Source organism: Phyllobates terribilis, unplaced genomic scaffold, assembly GCF_046119375.1.
Source record: "Phyllobates terribilis strain yellow unplaced genomic scaffold, ASM4611937v1 Scaffold_5__5_contigs__length_657084704, whole genome shotgun sequence".
NCBI classification, from domain to species: Eukaryota; Metazoa; Chordata; class Amphibia; order Anura; family Dendrobatidae; genus Phyllobates; species Phyllobates terribilis.
Window position 1 is genome coordinate 55,462,035 of NW_027362765.1, and position 17,592 is coordinate 55,479,626.

The 17,592-nt window shown below is 43.5% G+C and overlaps 1 protein-coding gene across 1 annotated transcript in view; it reads left to right on the forward strand.

Annotated features, from left to right (window-relative positions):
- Nucleotides 1-8,922, forward strand: part of LOC141271946 (uncharacterized) — a 102,929-nt gene extending 94,007 nt beyond the window's left edge. Inside the window, exon 8 of the mRNA XM_073682193.1 lies at nucleotides 5,592-8,922. Coding sequence (XP_073538294.1) covers nucleotides 5,592-6,934 — 1,343 coding nt within the window. The 3' untranslated portion in view covers nucleotides 6,935-8,922. The remainder of the gene's footprint in view (nucleotides 1-5,591) is intronic.
- The last annotated feature ends 8,670 nt before the right edge of the window (nucleotides 8,923-17,592 follow it).

Sequence of the window (17,592 nt, forward strand, 5' to 3'; positions counted from 1 at the left end):
TGGACCATCTCCAACTCTTAAAATATATAATAAATTGGGTACAGTAGTTAAATGCAGTCTGTGGGGAATATTTTTTCATAAGAATTTGGGAAAGTTATGAAATGTCCTATAAATGTCTGTCCTATTCCTGATCTAAGGGTCTAGACTTTTAGCTGAGATGAATCTGTGCTACAGTAAATTTATCACTTAAACACGAGCCATGTATGAGGGAGTTGGAATCGTGCCGACGGAGTCGGTGTCATGGAAATTGAGGAGTCTGAGTCTAAGGTTTGCCTTACCGACTCCACAGCCCTGATTTGTAATACGTTGAACATCATATTGTTTATGTAATCCTCACCAATAAGAGGTTCTTATGTTGAGGTAACTTCTATTTTATGTGAGAAGAAAGAAAAAGAGAGAGAAAAGACAGGGATGGGGGGTGGGGGGGGGGTTCTTATGTCCATGTAGCTGATTATGAGCACAATCACATCAAACTGTTGAAACTATTAAAACAGGGTATGAAAATCAGGTGAATCCTGAAACAGAATCCATCCGCTCCAAACCCTTCTGAATTTATTGTTGGGTCCTTTACATTCTGCAGACAGCTCTTCCATTCTACATGAATTCACCATTTCATTGTACCAATCCAATATGCTACGTGGGTTTTTACGTTTTCAAAACCAGGGGATTACCGTCCGTGCCGCTGTTAAGCAAAATCAAAGCAAATTACATTTTTTGATCGCTTTCCATTCCGATTTTTGGGAGGCAGAAAATCGGAAAAAAAAAACAGCAAAAACCAACAATTCAATTTTTTTTTTTATTTATTCTGTTCCGCATGTGGTAAAATTGATGAGGCAGCTTTATTCTTCGGGTCAGTACGTTTACAGCGATACTATTTTATAGAAAAAAATTTTTTTTACCATTGCTTTATTCTGAGAGCTATAATTTATTTTATTTTTCAGCTGATGGAGCTGTATGGCGGCTTGTTTTTTGCGGGACAAGATAATGTTTTCAACGCTAACATTTTTATTTACATTCGTCTTTTTGATCACGTTTTATTCCATTTTTTGTTTGGCGCTATTGTGGAGGTTTCACCAATTTAAGATACACTAGCTAACTGCTCTCTTCCAAATTAAAGATGTCCGAGAGCATGCAGAGAAGCTAATTAACCAAATCTGCTAATCTGGTTGAAAAACTTCACTCAGAGACTGAACCACGCAAATGGCATACTTTATTACGTAGACATGGGGTTATATAGTATTCTCCTTCTAGGTGGGATTAGTAAAATTTATTGCTCTTTTATGATAACTCGGCACGCTGTAATTTGTTTTTCCATGTATCTTTTGACCTCAGTAACGCCTTAGGAATTCCGATGGGAGGGGTGAGTTCGTCTCTCAGCGCCATCTTTGCCAACTCGACATGAATCTCTGTTATCAGCCATGCACATGCATACGTCATTCCCAGGAAATCATTTAGTTGTTCATTTCTACAACAAGAATTGAAGCTGTTAGTTATATGTTCATTAACTATTAACATAATCCATGTGCATATACACATTTGCATACAAACATACACATAGATTATTCCATCATCTCTATATTGATTCACACTGATTTAGGTAATCTATTAAACGAAACAAATTGATTTTCTATGATATATACAGTACAGACCAAAAGTTTGGACACACCTTCTCATTTAAAGATTTTTCTGTATTTTCATGACTATGAAAATTGTACATTCACACTGAAGGCATCAAAACTATGAATTAACACATGTGGAATTATATACTTAGCAAAAAAGTGTGAAACAACTGAAAATATGTCTTATATTCTAGGTTCTTCAAAGTAGCCACCTTTTGCTTTGATGACTGCTTTGCACACTCTTGGCATTCTCTTGATGAGCTTCAAGAGGTAGTCACCGGAAATGGTTTTCACTTCACAGGTGTGCCCTGTCAGGTTTAATAAGTTGGATTTCTTGCCTTATAAATGGGGTTGGGACCATCAGTTGTGTTGTGCAGAAGTCTGGTGGATACACAGCTGATAGTCCTACTGAATAGACTGTTAGAATTTGTATTATGGCAAGAAAAAAGCAGCTAAGTAAAGAAAAACGAGTGGCCATCATTACTTTAAGAAATGAAGGTCAGTCAGTCTGAAAAATTGGGCAAACTTTGAAAGTGTCCCCAAGTGCAGTTGCAAAAACCATCAAGCGCTACAAAGAAACTGGCTCACATGAGGACCGCCCCAGGAAAGGAAGACCAAGAGTCACCTCTGCTTCTGAGGATAAGTTTATCCGAGTCACCAGCCTCAGAAATCGCAGGTTAACAGCAGCTCAGATTAGAAACCAGGTCAATGCCACACAGAGTTCTAGCAGCAGACACATCTCTTCAACTACTGTTAAGAGGAGACTTTGTGCAGCAGGCCTTCATGGTAAAATAGCTGCTAGGAAACCACTGCTAAGGACAGGCAACAAGCAGAAGAGACTTGTTTGGGCTATAAAACACAAGGAATGGATATTAGACCAGTGGAAATCTGTGCTTTGGTCTGATGAGTCCCTATTTGAGATCTTTGGTTCCAGCCACCATGTCCCATGCTACACAGAAAAGGTGAACAGATGGACTCTACATGCCTGGTTCCCACAGTGAAGCATGGAGGAGGAGGTGTGATGGTGTAGGCTTGCTTTGCTGGTGACACTGTTGGGGATTTATTCAAAATTGAAGGCATACTGAACCAGCATGGCTACCACAGCATCTTGCAGCGGCATGCTATTCCATCCGGTTTGCGTTTAGTTGGACCATCATTTATTTTTCAAAAGCACAATGACCCTAAACACACCTCCAGGCTGTGTAAGGGCTATTTGACCAAGAAGGAGAGTGATGGGGTGCTACGCCAGATGACCTGGCCTCCACAGACACCAGACCTGAACGCAATCGAGATGGTTTGGGGTGAGCTTGACCGCAGAGTGAAGGCAAAGGGGCCAACAAGTGCTAAGCATCTCTGGGAACTCCTTCAAGATTGTTGGAAGACCATTTCTGGTGACTACCTCTTGAAGCTCATCAAGAGAATGCCAAGAGTGTGCAAAGCAGTCATCAAAGCAAAAGGTGGCTACTTTGAAGAACCTAGAATATAAGACATATTTTCAGTGGTTTCACACTTTTTTGTTAAGTATATAATTCCACACGTGTTAATTCATAGTTTTGATGCCTTCAGTGTGAATGTACAATTTTCATAGTCATGAAAATACAGAAAAATCTTTAAATGATTAGGTGTGTCCAAACTTTTGGTCTGTACTGTATATTTTAACTTGACACTATGATGAAGCATAGTTTTTTGTTTTTTTCTTTTTTTACCATGTTCACTAAAGGGGTTAACTAGTGGGAAACTTTTATAGGTCAGGTCGTTCCAGACGTGGCGATACCAAATGTGTACTTTCATTTATTTATTTTTTCATAATATTTATTTATAAGTACAGTATATATTTTTTGGATTATTTTTTTTAATATTTTTAAAAAAAAAATTTTCCCTTTCTTTATCTTTTACATTTTGTCCCACTATGGGACTTTCATTTTTTGCAGGCTGATCCCTTGTATAGCACAAGGATGCAGCAGCATTCCTATGCTATGCAGGCTGTCAGCTCTGCACTGGCACAAGTTAGATAGATCGTGCACTTCGCATAATCTAACTTCCTGATGCCTGGTGACCCGGATGTTGTCATGACGAGGGGCACTCTTACCTATGCCTGTTCCCGCAATGCTGCAATCGACTTAGATCGCAGAATTTAGGGGGTTAATGTGCCGGGAGTGGTGCGGGATCGCTCCTGGCACATAGTACCAGGTGCCAGCTGTTAGAATCAGCTGACACTCAGCAGTGATCGCTCCTGCACAGCCTTTGTGCGGACGCGATCGCCGAGACATAATACGTACCTGGTCATTAAGGCCCACGGATGTATTATTATGCCCCACGTCAGAAAGGGGTTAAAGAAGCAGAGGGAATGACACAAGATCGAAAAATCGCAATAAGATAAAGGATACTCTGTGAGATTTCATTTATTCGTCCACTTCATGAATCACCTGAGAGAATTCATGACCTTGATCCACCACTGGTTGCTGATGATCCAGCTTAGTCCTCATACTGATGTCCATTGTTTTATTCGTGGTTTTCATGGACCGAACACGTAACAATTAAAGTCTGTGGTGCTATTCACATGTTCTTGTGTTGTTGTGGACCGTGTGAGCACAAAAAAAATCACAGAGACTTGACCGTTTCTGATTAGAATTAAGAATCAAACTTACCCATACAAGCCTATGGGTCGGTGAAAATCATGGACCGCACATGGATGGCAGCGGTGGGTGTTCAGTTCATGTGATATCTGACACCCAGAATATTTATGCATATGTGAAAAATCACTTATGTCTGAATGAGGCCTTATTGGAAGTGTCCATTGATTGTTATGATTACCAGCAAAGTGGAACAAGCCGCCGTGAGCTCAGTACTGATCAAACAGTGAGTCCAAATTGTCCTTGCTGTTCACTTTTTATCCCCAATACAAGGATTTTTATTTTGATACAGGAATTCCCCAATACACATATTGCGATATAGTCAGACTATAAGTTTACACTGATGATCATAGATGGAATCAGGTCATACACAGAAGTCGGGAGGGCAGGCAGACAAATAAGCAGAGTGATCAAGGTCAGATGCAAGTTAAGGTTAATATATAGCAGCAGTTTAAAGCGCACCTGTCAGCAGGATTGTGCTCAGTAAACTACATACACTGCCAGGTTGGCGCCGTTACACTGATTAATATGATATCTTGGTTGTTTAAATCCGTCCTCTGGTTCTTGTGTAATCTTTACTTTCTGTTTGGAGATAATGATATGCCCGTGCTTCAGGGCGGCCTGTGGGGGGGCGCTCTATCTGATGCTCTGCTTACATATTCACCTGTATGCTCTTATGACAGCTCACTGATGTCTTCACAGTAAACCAGCTCACTGGTTTACTGAGCACAATCCTTTTGAGAGGTGCGCTTTAAGTTCCAGTAAGGCAGGCAAAAGAGAAATGTCACATTATGGAGATTAGCTACAGCTAGATAGACAGATTAGGGGAGAATCCAGAGGTCAGGTAACAAGCCAAGTTAAAACCAAACCACAAACGCGTATCTTCCACTCTTTACTTTGCAAAAAAATAATACAAAAACGTACCTGGTACTAGAGCACTGCACTTACTCCTAAACCTGGTTCATGTGCTCTGAGTGTATGTAGCTGTTATAGAGTGAATGTGATGGACACTTAATAGCACTGACATATAGGCGCCTTCCTAAATCTTTACTGAACGTTTTACTAGGAAAAGTTGCTGATGGGCACAACGAAACCTGAACCTATGACAAAGCTACAGAGAAGTGAAATATTGAACGCATACAAAATGGTGGCCAAACCTAATAATCCACTAGTTTCTGCTTTGACATCTACTAATGTCAACTTTCTCCCACTAAGTTGAATTTTTCCACAATATGTATAGAATTTCTTCTATAGAGTTCCTTTAAAATATCTAATATTGTAAGAAATAATATCATTACTTGTTATTGAAGAAAAATAAAATGCATTTTCTTCTTGGCAGATGGCTGTAGCAGAAGCTCAGAGGAACATCTGATATTTTCAAATTGTAAAGCAGATGATCATGGTGTCGCACCAGATTCATATGAAGAGCAGATCATTATCCCGGATCCACCTCCAAGTCTTCGCATCAAAAATCTTTCAACTGATCCTTTTCAGCAAGTCCTGTCTTCTGATTCATCACAGACTGTAGAGCGTAGAAAAAATAACAGAAGGGATGTTGAACATCAAATAACTCACACAGGGGAGAAACCATTTTCATGTTCAGATTGTGGGAAATGTTTTGTAAAGAAATCACACCTTTTTAGACATGAGAGAATTCACATAGGAGAGAAGCCATATCCATGTTTTGAATGTATGATATGTTTTTCTCAGAAAGGAGCTCTTGTTAAACATCAGAGAATTCACACAGGGGAGAAGCCATTTTCATGTCTAGAATGTGGGAAATGTTTTCATGATAGATCACAGCTTCACTCACATCAGAGAATTCACACAGGTGAAAAACCATTTTCATGTTCAGAATGTGGGAAATGTTTTGCTTCCAAATCTTACCTAATTATACATCAGAGAATTCACACAGGGGAGAAACCATTTTCTTGTTCAGAATGTAAGAAATGTTTTAGACAGAAATCACAGCTGGTTATACATCAGAAACTTCACACAGGGGAGAAGCCATTTTATTGTTCAGAATGTGGGAAATGTTTTACTGAGAAAAGAGATCTTGTTAGACATGAAAGAATTCACACAGGGGAGAAACCATTTTCATGTTCAGAATGTGAGAAATGTTTTAGACAGAAATCACAGCTGGTTATACATCAGAAACTTCACACAGGTGAGAAACCATTTTCATGTTCAGAATGTGAGAAATGTTTTGCTTCCAAATCTTACCTGATTATACATCGTAGAGTTCACACAGGGGAGAAACCATTTTCATGTTCAGAATGTAAGAAACGTTTTAGACAGAAATCACAGCTGGTTATACATCAGAAACTTCACACAGGGGAGAAGCCATTTTCATGTTCAGAATGTGAGAAATGTTTTGCTACCAAATCTTACCTGATTATGCATAAGAAGCTTCACACAGGGGAGAAACAATTTTCTTGTTCAGAATGTGGGAAATGTTTTACTAAGAAAAGAGATCTTGTTAGTCATGAAACAATTCACACAGGTGAGAAACCATTTTCATGTTCAGAATGTGAGAAATGTTTTGCTTCCAAATCTTACCTGATTATACATCGGAGACTTCACACAGGGGAGAAACCATTTTCATGTTCAGAATGTGGGAAATGTTTTGCTACCAAATCTTACCTGATTATACATCAGAAACTTCACACAGGGGAGAAATAATTTTCATGTTCAGAATGTGGGAAATGTTTTACTAAGAAAAGAGATCTTGTTAGTCATGAAAGAATTCACACAGGGGAGAAACCATTTTCATGTCCAGAATGTGGGAAATGTTTTAATGATGACTCCACTCTTAGCTCACATCAGAGAACTCATGCAGGGTAAAAAAACAAAAACATTTTCACTTTCAGAATGTAGTAAATGTTTTACAAATAAAGCAAGCCTTGTTGCCAATCAGAAAACTCATTTAGGGGGGAAAGACATTTTCATGTCTAGAACGGTTTACTCATAAAACCCATTTTTTTAAACATCAAAGAAAAAACACATGGAAGCAGCGATTTTCTTTTTATTGACAAGTTCATCAAGAAACTGTTATAAGGTACATAACAAAGGAAAAGTAATTTAGATTATTTAGTGATGATCAGGAAATGTATGCAATTACCTGATATCGAAAAGCTAATCCAATTTACGGAACACACCTTTTATATTCTCCTTTATTTTCAACAATTACATCTCTGTATGTCGGCCTTCTTCGATAAAGATGGGACTTTGCATCCATAATATTTCTTATTTTTATATGGCGTTAAAATGTTTCTTATATATTTATTATATGTTGAATTATATTGGATTATATTATTCAGATATATCATGATCCCTTCGCTCTAACTCTTTGCTATTAATAATATATATATACGGTATGTGTTCTTACCTTATATTTCCTGATCTATTATTATCTCTCACTTATCTGCTACTTCTGCCCAAGCACCCATGTTGTATCATGCGCTCTAGATCTACTTAATGTTCCATATATATATATTTTGTATGGACATAGTACCTTATATACGCCTCATTTTTTATTGTCCACTGATGTGTTCCTCTTTAAACATATATCTTTCTTACCATCAACGTTCGATTTGTAATCTGTGCGCATGCGCTATGGATCAATTGAACGTTCTATATATTATGTCAGGGTTTATCTCTTCACACATGCGCGGTCTACTTACAAGTCATTAGTGGTGCCGAGCTCTTCTGCGTATGCCCGGCATTCTCTTACTTAATAACTTTGTCAATCTTGGATTGTACTTTGCGTGCGCTATAGATCAACTGAACGTTCCTATATTCTGTGTCATTATTTTTGCACACATGCACCCCTTGTCTACAAATTACGAGTGGTCCACATGTTTTCTGCGTATGTGCGGGTCTTTCCAATAGAAATGCTTCACTCGCACACGCACTTCGATCACTCTAGAAACTTTATTGACCTTTCTTTTTTGTGCATGCACAATGAGTGTTACAAGCAAACTTTATCAATACAGTGTGTTCACACCTCTGCATTGGCGACCTTAAATCAACTTTATTTATATTTTATGTTCACGCATGCGCATTACACATATCCGGACACTGATATAACCCATTGATTTACTCGCTCTGCCTCCTACATCTGGTAATTAAATGATTTACCTTATTATGCTATTACCTTTATGTGTATATAAGGGACATTATCTGACTCCATTACTCATTGTTGGCTTGTGTGGTGAAACGCGTGTGATTTTCTCTCATGCTATTTTTGCCTCATTCACAGGTTCCTTGTTAGACTTATTTTATCATATTTGATTTATTATTCTCATGGTTCTGTGCCTAGTTTAAGTCCTTGAGTGCTGACATGCATATGTGTTTATTAATTTTATAATTGAGGAAGATTTGTTTATTTTTAATGTTTTTGTATCTTGTCATTACAAGTTATTCATTTTCCTTTAGTTGTCATGCTATGCTAGTATAAACTAAACTTTTATTTTGTATATAAGATTTTCTTTTCTGGATATCCTGTGAACTGTAATGTATCGGGCATATGAGGATAGGTTGTAATCTGACTGTAGACGCATCTAATCTGCGTATAAATGGACTATTGGCTTTTTAAGTTTTTTTAAATTTGTGTCTTTTTTTATCTTCTAATGCCATTCATAATAAAGGCTTTTATTTGGTGATCCCTATGCACTTGCATACTATTTTTACTATGTTGTAAATGTTTTAATAACAGCTCAACTCTTCACTCACATCAGAGAACTCAAACAGAGAAAACATCTTCATGTGCACAATGTAGTAAACTTTTTACAAATAAAGGTAGTGTTGTTGCACCTTGAAGAACTCGTATAGGCAGAAAGCCATTTTCATTTCCGAACATTTCAGAACGTTTTTACTCAATCACAATTTCCTAAACATCAGAAAAATCGCAGATGAAAGTAGCGATTTTTCTTTGTATTGACAAATTCATCAAGAAACCACTAAAGTCAAAGTAAAGTCACACGTAACGTAAGAAAGGGAAAGTAATTTAAAGCAACCGAGTGATGATCAGGAAATGTATTAAATAACCAAAAAACTCCTGTTTTTGAAACGCACGTAAAATCCAATTTACACACCTTTTTATTTCCTCCCATGTATATAAAATGTTTTATGTTTATATACAGAAATCTGCAAAAGTTTAAGGTAGTTGTGGAAAAAATGCTGCAAATTAAGAAGCTTCCAAAAACAGAAGTGTTAGTAGGAGTGATGATCAAGCACTAAAATGCTCAGTACTCGAATCAAGCAGGTCAGACACTTGGACAGGCTCAACTCGAGTACCGAGTATAATGGAAGTCAATGGAAAACTCAAGCATTTTTCCGGAAGACCCTAATAGGAGGACTGGGGAGGCAGGAAAATCACTGAAGTGAATGGGAACAATGTTGTGAGAGTATTACTCCACTTTTACAGACCGACAATAAAACATACAAAACCGACGATAAAATATGATTTGTATATATGGCAATATTAAAAAGAGAAAAAAAAGCCTCCTCCACCCCTTAATAGCTGGGCCATCTCTCATCATATTTCCCTGTCGCCTATGACTACAGTAGATGACATAGTAGAGGGACAAATAAAACTACACACACTGGTTTTTACATTTAACTACCTTACCTGGGGACGTGGTTTGTGTGACATGGTTAGACACATCCTGCTGAATTTATAAATGAGTGACTCTGAAATTCAGAAAGCCTATGCGGACAATGCAAGATCTGCCAAAAGTATAAAGGAAGTAGAACTCCGAAACTCCCTATATTAGACAGAAAGGAGGGCCTCATACAGTGTCTAATCATCATCTACCTCTTGAGACATATTGCCATTTCCCATCGTCCTCTTCTTCTGACCATGGCTGCTCAAAAGTTTCGGCGTCACTGCACACTATCTCAGAATCATTAAATGGAAATGTAAAGAACACCTCCGAGTGTGGGATCACTTGTCTCCTGGGACTCGCCATGGTGGGAGGAAGGAGGATCAGGGTTAGAATTATGTGATCCAGACTCTTGGCTAGTGAGACTGGCCCATGTGGAAGACAGAGTGGTGCTGGGAAACAGATTGGAAGCATTATCTGCCATCCAGCCGACCACCTGTTCACTGTCATGGGTGTGTCAGATGTGACAGACATTCGCTCTGCCGTTGGCTGCAGAAGATCTCTTCGTTTGACATTACAGACACCTTCTTAAAATCTGTTTCACTCTAGGACCCAGCGGCTACCTCCCTCCTGCTCTGATTGACACCCTGGCCTGGGTGTTTAAAATACTTACAGTTTGCTACAGGGAGGCGCCGGTGATATTCACATGTTCCCTTGTGAAGGCTTGGAGCTATTGCAGTCTGCTTCCTCTCTGGTGCTAGGAGGACATTTGGTGTAATCTCTCTGAAGTCGGCTTAAGGTAAGTTGCTTCCCCCTGTGTTTGTATCCCTTGTTGTCTTTAGTTATTAGTGGGGACTGATCAGTGCTCATCCCTCCCTTCCCAATGCCTAGTTCTAGGGAGATTCAGGGCTTTAGGTTCTTGTTAGACGATTGGTGAGAAACCAATATAGGGAAGACAGGGTGATATTAGATCAGCCTAGGAGGTCTCCACCCCCCTTTCCTTAGTGTCTGGGCTCTCGTCCCCTCATCCCTTCATGTTGCACTTTGTTTTTCCTACACTGTGCGTGACATTATCACAGCCGTGCATATTTCATATTTCAGAAAAAAAAGAACTGACGCGTGGTTTTATTTGTGTGTTTTTGTTTTTTTTCTGGCGTGTTTTTTTTTTCCTTTCTCCCTTGGTATGGTTTCGGTTGCAGAGGTCGCAGAGCAGCTGCGCTGTCTGTCTCTGGAGGTGACTGACCTTCGCTGTGAGGTTCAGCATCAGCAGATACTGGTTGCTGATGTTGAGGTCTCTGCAGGTAAGCTGGTCCAGCTTGAAACCAAGGTTGCTCTCCTGGACAGGTTTTCAGGGGGTAGGGACAAGTTTTTTGTGGTCAAGGAGACCTGCAAACTGTACTTTAAACTTCGTCCTTATTCACAGGGCGAAGTTGGAGCCCATTTTGGTGGAGTCGGTATAAAATGGACCAACTCCGACTCCTAAAATATATAATAAATTGGGTACAGTCGTTCAATGTAGTTTGTGGGGAATATTTTTTCATAAGAATTTGGGAAAGTTATGAAATATCCTATAAATGTCTGTCCTATTCCTGATCTAAGGGTCTAGACTTTTAGCTGAGATGAATCTGTGCTACAGTAAATTTATCACTTAAACATGAACCAAGTATGAGGGAGTCATGGAGTCGGTGTCATGGGAATTGAGGAGTCGGAGGTTTGGCTTACCGACTCCACAGTCCTGCTTATGACGCGCCCCCTGGGCCGTGTGTGTGTGGGGATACCCGGAACCGGACCTTTTGTGGATGCTGGGGGTTGTAGTCCTTGCGTGGTGGGGACCCGGTCCCGTGGCTCAGGGTGGTCAACCCAAATGGCGGTCTATTTATAGGGTTTTGTGATTAAATGTCCGACTACGCCACCCGTGGATTGCGGTCAGAGTGAACCGCCCCTGCAGGGCAGACCGCTGAGGCTGGTGTTGTGGGTGCAGCTGAGGGTAGTATAACTCCCTACGGGAAGAGTATAGCCTCAGGGCAGTAAATAGGGATGTTGGTGGTGATGGTGCGTGGGAGCAGCAGTAACCACATGGAGTCTGTCTTGCAATTCAGGGTCTTTACTGTTGGTGGTATTAAGGGACCCGTCCGGAATACAGGTTAACAATGGAGGCCTGGTCAGTCTGAGAGCAACTGGGAAATCCCGCTGGTCAGGGGGAGTTTGTAGGCCTACCGTGCTGACTTCACTCTTTCTTGGCTATCCCGCTGTAGTGTGGTGGTAGCCCACGTCTCTGAGTGTACCGCGTTGTTCTCACCCGTATGACTGGCGACTCGGGCCTTCCGTACTTCTCACCCCTCCGGGGCGGTAGTGGTCCCTCTCGTGTGGCTGAGCCTCCGGGCTTCCTTGGGCCAGAGGACTTGAAGTCCCCTGCGTGGTGGTTTTCTGCTGCTGGGCTTATAACCCTCACAGCCTTGGACTCCAGTGTCCGGCTTTGTAAGTCTCTAGCCAGGATGAGCTCTGCTAGCTCCCCTCCTGGCCTTGTGTTCCTCCTCTGCCTACAGGGACTCCTCAGCCTGCTGCTGACCTGTCCCTATCTGCAACTTCACTGGAACTTCTCTCTAACTTGTCTCTAACTGCTCTCTCTAACCCCGCCTCAGATCCAGTTTATAAAGGGCAGGTTTCTCCCCTCCCTGGACTGAGGCAGGAGGTGCTGCATGCTAATTGTCCCCAACCAGGGAACCTCCCACCTGCTCTCAGACATGACATTGCTGCCACTGTGGCGACCAGACCTGGGGTGCCACATTCCCCCCTAGTGAAATTTAGTACTCCGGGACTAAACACATTTTGCAAAAACACAACAGGTAATAACAATACAGTGACATATATACAAGAAGTTTAGTCTTTTTAGGTCACAACGCTCCCGTAACCAGGTGTCCTTGTCACCCATGATGCACTTTGAGGGACCCGTCCCAAACCCTCCACGTAGGCCTTGGGGTGGCTACAGGGCTTTGATCCGGAGTTGGACCACGTCTTCAGCCACCTCCACGGGTTTTGTGTTCTGTGGTCGTCTTCAAAAGAGGGCACCTTACCAGGTGCAACTATGTACAAGGTACAGTTGCAGTTATTCATTGTCCATAGCCTGTTAGTCCATGAACCCTGTCGGGTAACTAGAAAAAACATAATTAGTATGTAGGCAACAAACACTTTAACATTTGCAATATATAGGCATTTATATCACATTTAAATTTTCCAGCGAGCGGGCATCTGACCTCTAGTGCTCCTGGTGGACCTGCGTAACACACTATCTGGTGGTACTCTATTCGGGTCCCTTGTTTCCACCCCCTGTGTACTGGGTGTGCTCGTGTCTGCACTAGAGGTGTTTGCAGATGTTACTGGTAGGTTGGGCAGCTTTCTGCGGACTCTTTGACTCACCACAGGCATGGCAGGTTCACTACTAGCAGAGGGTTGATTCTCCTGAGCTGCTGGTATGTACTCTTCTGCCTCCGGGGCCACTTGCTCTTCCAACACTACTTGCTCTTCTGCAGGCCCTTGAGGGGCTGGCTGGAGAAAGGTAAGAACGGGTACCACTATAGCATTGTTGATTTGTGTCCAGGACCGGGGAAATTCTCCGAGCACTGTACTGACCATTTCTTCCCTTTCCTCTGCGGGTTGAGGGCTATCTTGGTCTTCATCAGCGCTTTGCAGCTGCTCGTGACACTTCTTCAGGTGGTCTCTGGGGACAGTGGCTGTGGTCTCTCCTCCATCCTTACTGATAACACATACCTTTGGGTTTTCATGGCTTGAGCGCAGTACGGTGTACGGGTCTTTCTCCCACTGGTCATCCAACTTGTGGAGCCGTCTCTTCCTCTTCAAGACCTGCTCTCCAGGTGCCAGGGGAGCAGCAGGAGCATGCTGGTTGTAATTCCTCTCTTGCCTCTCTCTTGCTTGAGACAGACTTCGCTCCACACTCTCCTGTACTTTCCGGTACTGCTGCTGTCGTTCTGTGTCCCAGTCTGCTTCTGGTGAGGTGTCCTCAGGTGTCAGGACTCCCATCTCCAGGTCAATAGGCAGCTTACCAGGTCTTGCTCTCATTAGGTAAGCTGGGGTGCAGTTGGTAGAATTTACTCGGATATGGTTATACAAGTCCACCACATCCGGCAGTTTCTCAGGCCACAGGCTGCGTTCCTCCAGGGGCATCATCTTGAGCAGGTCTATTACTACCTGGTTCATTTTCTCACACATCCCGTTGGTTTGGGGGTGGTAAGGCGTTGTCCTTATCTTCTTGCAGCCATACAGGTTGCAGAATTCCTGGAAGACTTCAGCCTCGAACGCTGGACCTTGATCAGTCAACACTTGCTCTGGATACCCGTGTTGGCGGAAGAAATGCTGCTGAAAGGCTCTGGCGGCCGTCTGAGCTGTTAAGTCTTTGACAGGGACCACCACTAGGAACCGGGAGTAGTGATCTACAATTGTAAGGGCGTAGACGTATCCCGATCTGCTTGGAGCCAGCTTTACGTGGTCCAGGGCCACCAGCTCAAGGGGCTGCTTTGTGATGATGGGCCGCAGGGGAGTCTTCTGGCTGGCGCGGTCCTTCCTCCTTAGGTTGCACGGGCCACAGTATCTGCACCATCTCTCTATAGCCCCTCTCATGCCTACCCAGAAGAGCCGCTCACGCAACAGGAACTCCAGCTTCTTCCATCCAAAGTGCCCTGCTCCGTCATGGTATGCTTCTAGGACTATAGTCGCATCCCGCCTTGTGATCACTACCTGCCAGATCAGCTCATGTGTTCGAGAGTCGATGGTTCTGCGGCACAGCCTCCCCTCGTAGAGAAACAGCTTGCTCATTTCCTTCCACAGCTGTTAGGTCTCTTCTGGAGCATCCCGATCAAGGTGGGCATCAGCCTGGGTGAGCATCTCTTTTACCAGGTGGACTGCGGGGTCACTATCTTGTGTCTCTGCCCAGCCATGGTGGGGTAAGGGATTGAACATAGTGGTAGCAGAGCACCTCTCCTTTACGCAGTGGGAACACTGGGTGATCCCATGACGGTGGAATGCAGGGAGTTCAATTTCTTCCAGTTCTTCTGGATCCTCTCCCCCGTCCTGCAAGTGAGGCATTCTGGACAATGCATCTGTTTTGGCATTTGCACGCCCTGTCCGGTATTTGATAGTAAATTCATAATTGGACAGCCGGGCCATCCATCTCTGCTCTAGGGCACCAAGTCTTGCAGTGTCCAGGTGTGTCAACGGGTTGTTGTCCGTGTACACAGTGAACTTAGAAGAAGCCAGGTAATGCTTGAAGCGTTCAGTGACTGCCCATACCACTGCCAGGAACTCTAGCTTGAAGGAGCTATAATTCTCAGGGTTTCTCTCTGTGGGTCTCAGCTTTCTGCTAGCATGAGCAATTACCCGTTCTCTGCCCTGCTGGATCTGGGACAGTACGGTTCCTAGCCCCACGTTACTGGCGTCGGTGTGGAGGATAAAAGGCTGGCCGTAATCAGGGTAGGCCAGGATCTCATCCCCCATGAGGGCCATCTTCAGCTGGCGGAAAGACTCCTCTTCCAGCTTGTCCCACTTAAAGGGCGGCTTCTGACTTTTAGTCTTTGACTGACCTAACAGGAGGTCCTGCATAGGGGCTGCCATTTTGGTGAACCCGGAGATGAATCTTCGGTAGTAGCCTACCAACCCGAGGAACTGCTGCACTTCCTTTATGCTGGAGGGTCTTGGCCAGTCCTTAATCACCGTGATCTTGTCAGGGTCTGGGGCTACTCCGTCAGCACTCACCACGTGTCCCAGGTACTGTACTTTTGGCTTCAGTAGATGACACTTGGAGGGTTTCACCTTTAGGCCGAAGCCTGCCAGGGCATCGAACACCTCTGCCAGGTGCTTTAGATGGTCCTCATGGGTCTTGGAATACACGATGACATCGTCCAGGTAGAGTAGGACCGTCTCGAAATTTCTGTGCCCCAGACAGCACTCCATCAGCCTTTGGAAGGTCCCTGGTGCGTTGCAGAGTCTGAACTGCATACAGTTGAATTTACTGAGACTCATCGGGGTGTTGAAGGCGGTCTTCTCCTTGTCTGACTCTGCTACAGGAACCTGCTAGTACCCGCTAGTGAGATCCAAAGTAGAGAAGAAGTTAGCAGATTTTAATGCAGCCAAAGACTCCTCTATCCTAGGTAACGGGTACACATCTTTGTGTGTCATTCTGTTGACCTTTCTATAATCTACACACATCCTCATCGTGCCATCTTTCTTTTTTACAAGAACTAGAGGAGCTGCCCAGGGGCTACAGCTATTCCTGATCACACTAGCCTCCTTCATTTCTCGTAACATACCCTTGGCATTCTGATAGTGTGCAGGGGGTACAGGCCGGTATCTCTCTTTTATGGGTGGATGGTCTCCTGTGGGGATTTGGTGTTCTACCCCCTTTACTTGCCCAAAGTCTAGCGGGTGTTTGCTAAAAACTCTTTCGTACTCCTGAACCACCCGGTAAACTCACTGTTTGTGGTGTGAGGGAGTGGAGTCGGTGCCCACATGCAGTTTCTGACACCATTCCTCCATTGGTTTCTTGGAGCCGTTAACCTCCTCTGGTTGAGATGGAGGCAAGGGTTCCACGGTCTTTACAGAGTTTTGGTTAATGGTGAACAATTTGGCTAGAGTGGCATACCGGGGCAAGTGTACTTCTCTTTCCCCAATATTTAGGATACGAACTTGTACCCTCCCATGGCGGACATCAACCACCCCCCGTGCTGTCAAAATGGTGGGCCTACTGTCTGAGTAAACGGGTTCTACCATAGCTTGGTAGTCTCTACCTCTTAACCTGATTGCAGTCCGGCACCAGATCATCATTTCGCTTTTTGGGGGCATGGCGATAGGGAATGGGTCACTCATCCTAACGCTACCAATCTCACCACCAGACAGTTCTACCTCTTGCCGCTTCATCAGGGCTCTGATCTCTTTTTGTAAGACACGCCGATGGCTGGTGCTGCCATTCATTGCAACCTGCTGTAATATAACAATTATCTCTGAAAGACAATTTTCAATAACGTTAGTACCCAAGGTTATTTTAGGGTGACTTTCACGACGGTCAATGTCCACAATAATCAGTCCTTGCGCCGGTAGTTCAACTTTACCAATTTTGATGGTCACCTCCTTGAACCCCACCTGTGGCACGGGCTGACCATTGCTGGCGATGATGCTCAGGTCATTATCTGGGTAGCGGGTAATATCCGTGTCATTCCAGTACCGCTTGAAAAGTACATAGGGGATGGTGGTTACCGGTGACCCGGTGTCCAACAGTGCACTCATGGGAATGCCATCCAGTACCACAGGCAAGACCGGTCGTCCCCCCACATACTTGTCACGCCAGTTTGATGGGCCCGATGATCTTACGCCTGGGGGTTGGCCCTCTGCCACAGGTTGGGCTCGTTTAAATTACAGTACCTCGCAATATGTCCTGGCTGGCTGCAGCGGCGGCAGATGAGTTGTCCATCCTGGTCGTAGCGGTCCGTTGGCTTCACTCTGGACGGTGGGATCCTCTTCCGTCGGCGCTATGGGAAGAGCTGGCGCCGATCTTTCCTGGAGAGGATACCTGTAATCACTGCACAGTCCTGGTTAGTGCGGCAACGCTTTTGGTCAGTTCTTGGACCTGATGGTGCAGGTCTGTAGACGGGGTACTATTCGTAGTCTGTGCATTGGCTCCTGCAGGTTCTATAGACTGGGGCGCTGCCTCCTGGTAATAAGTAATAG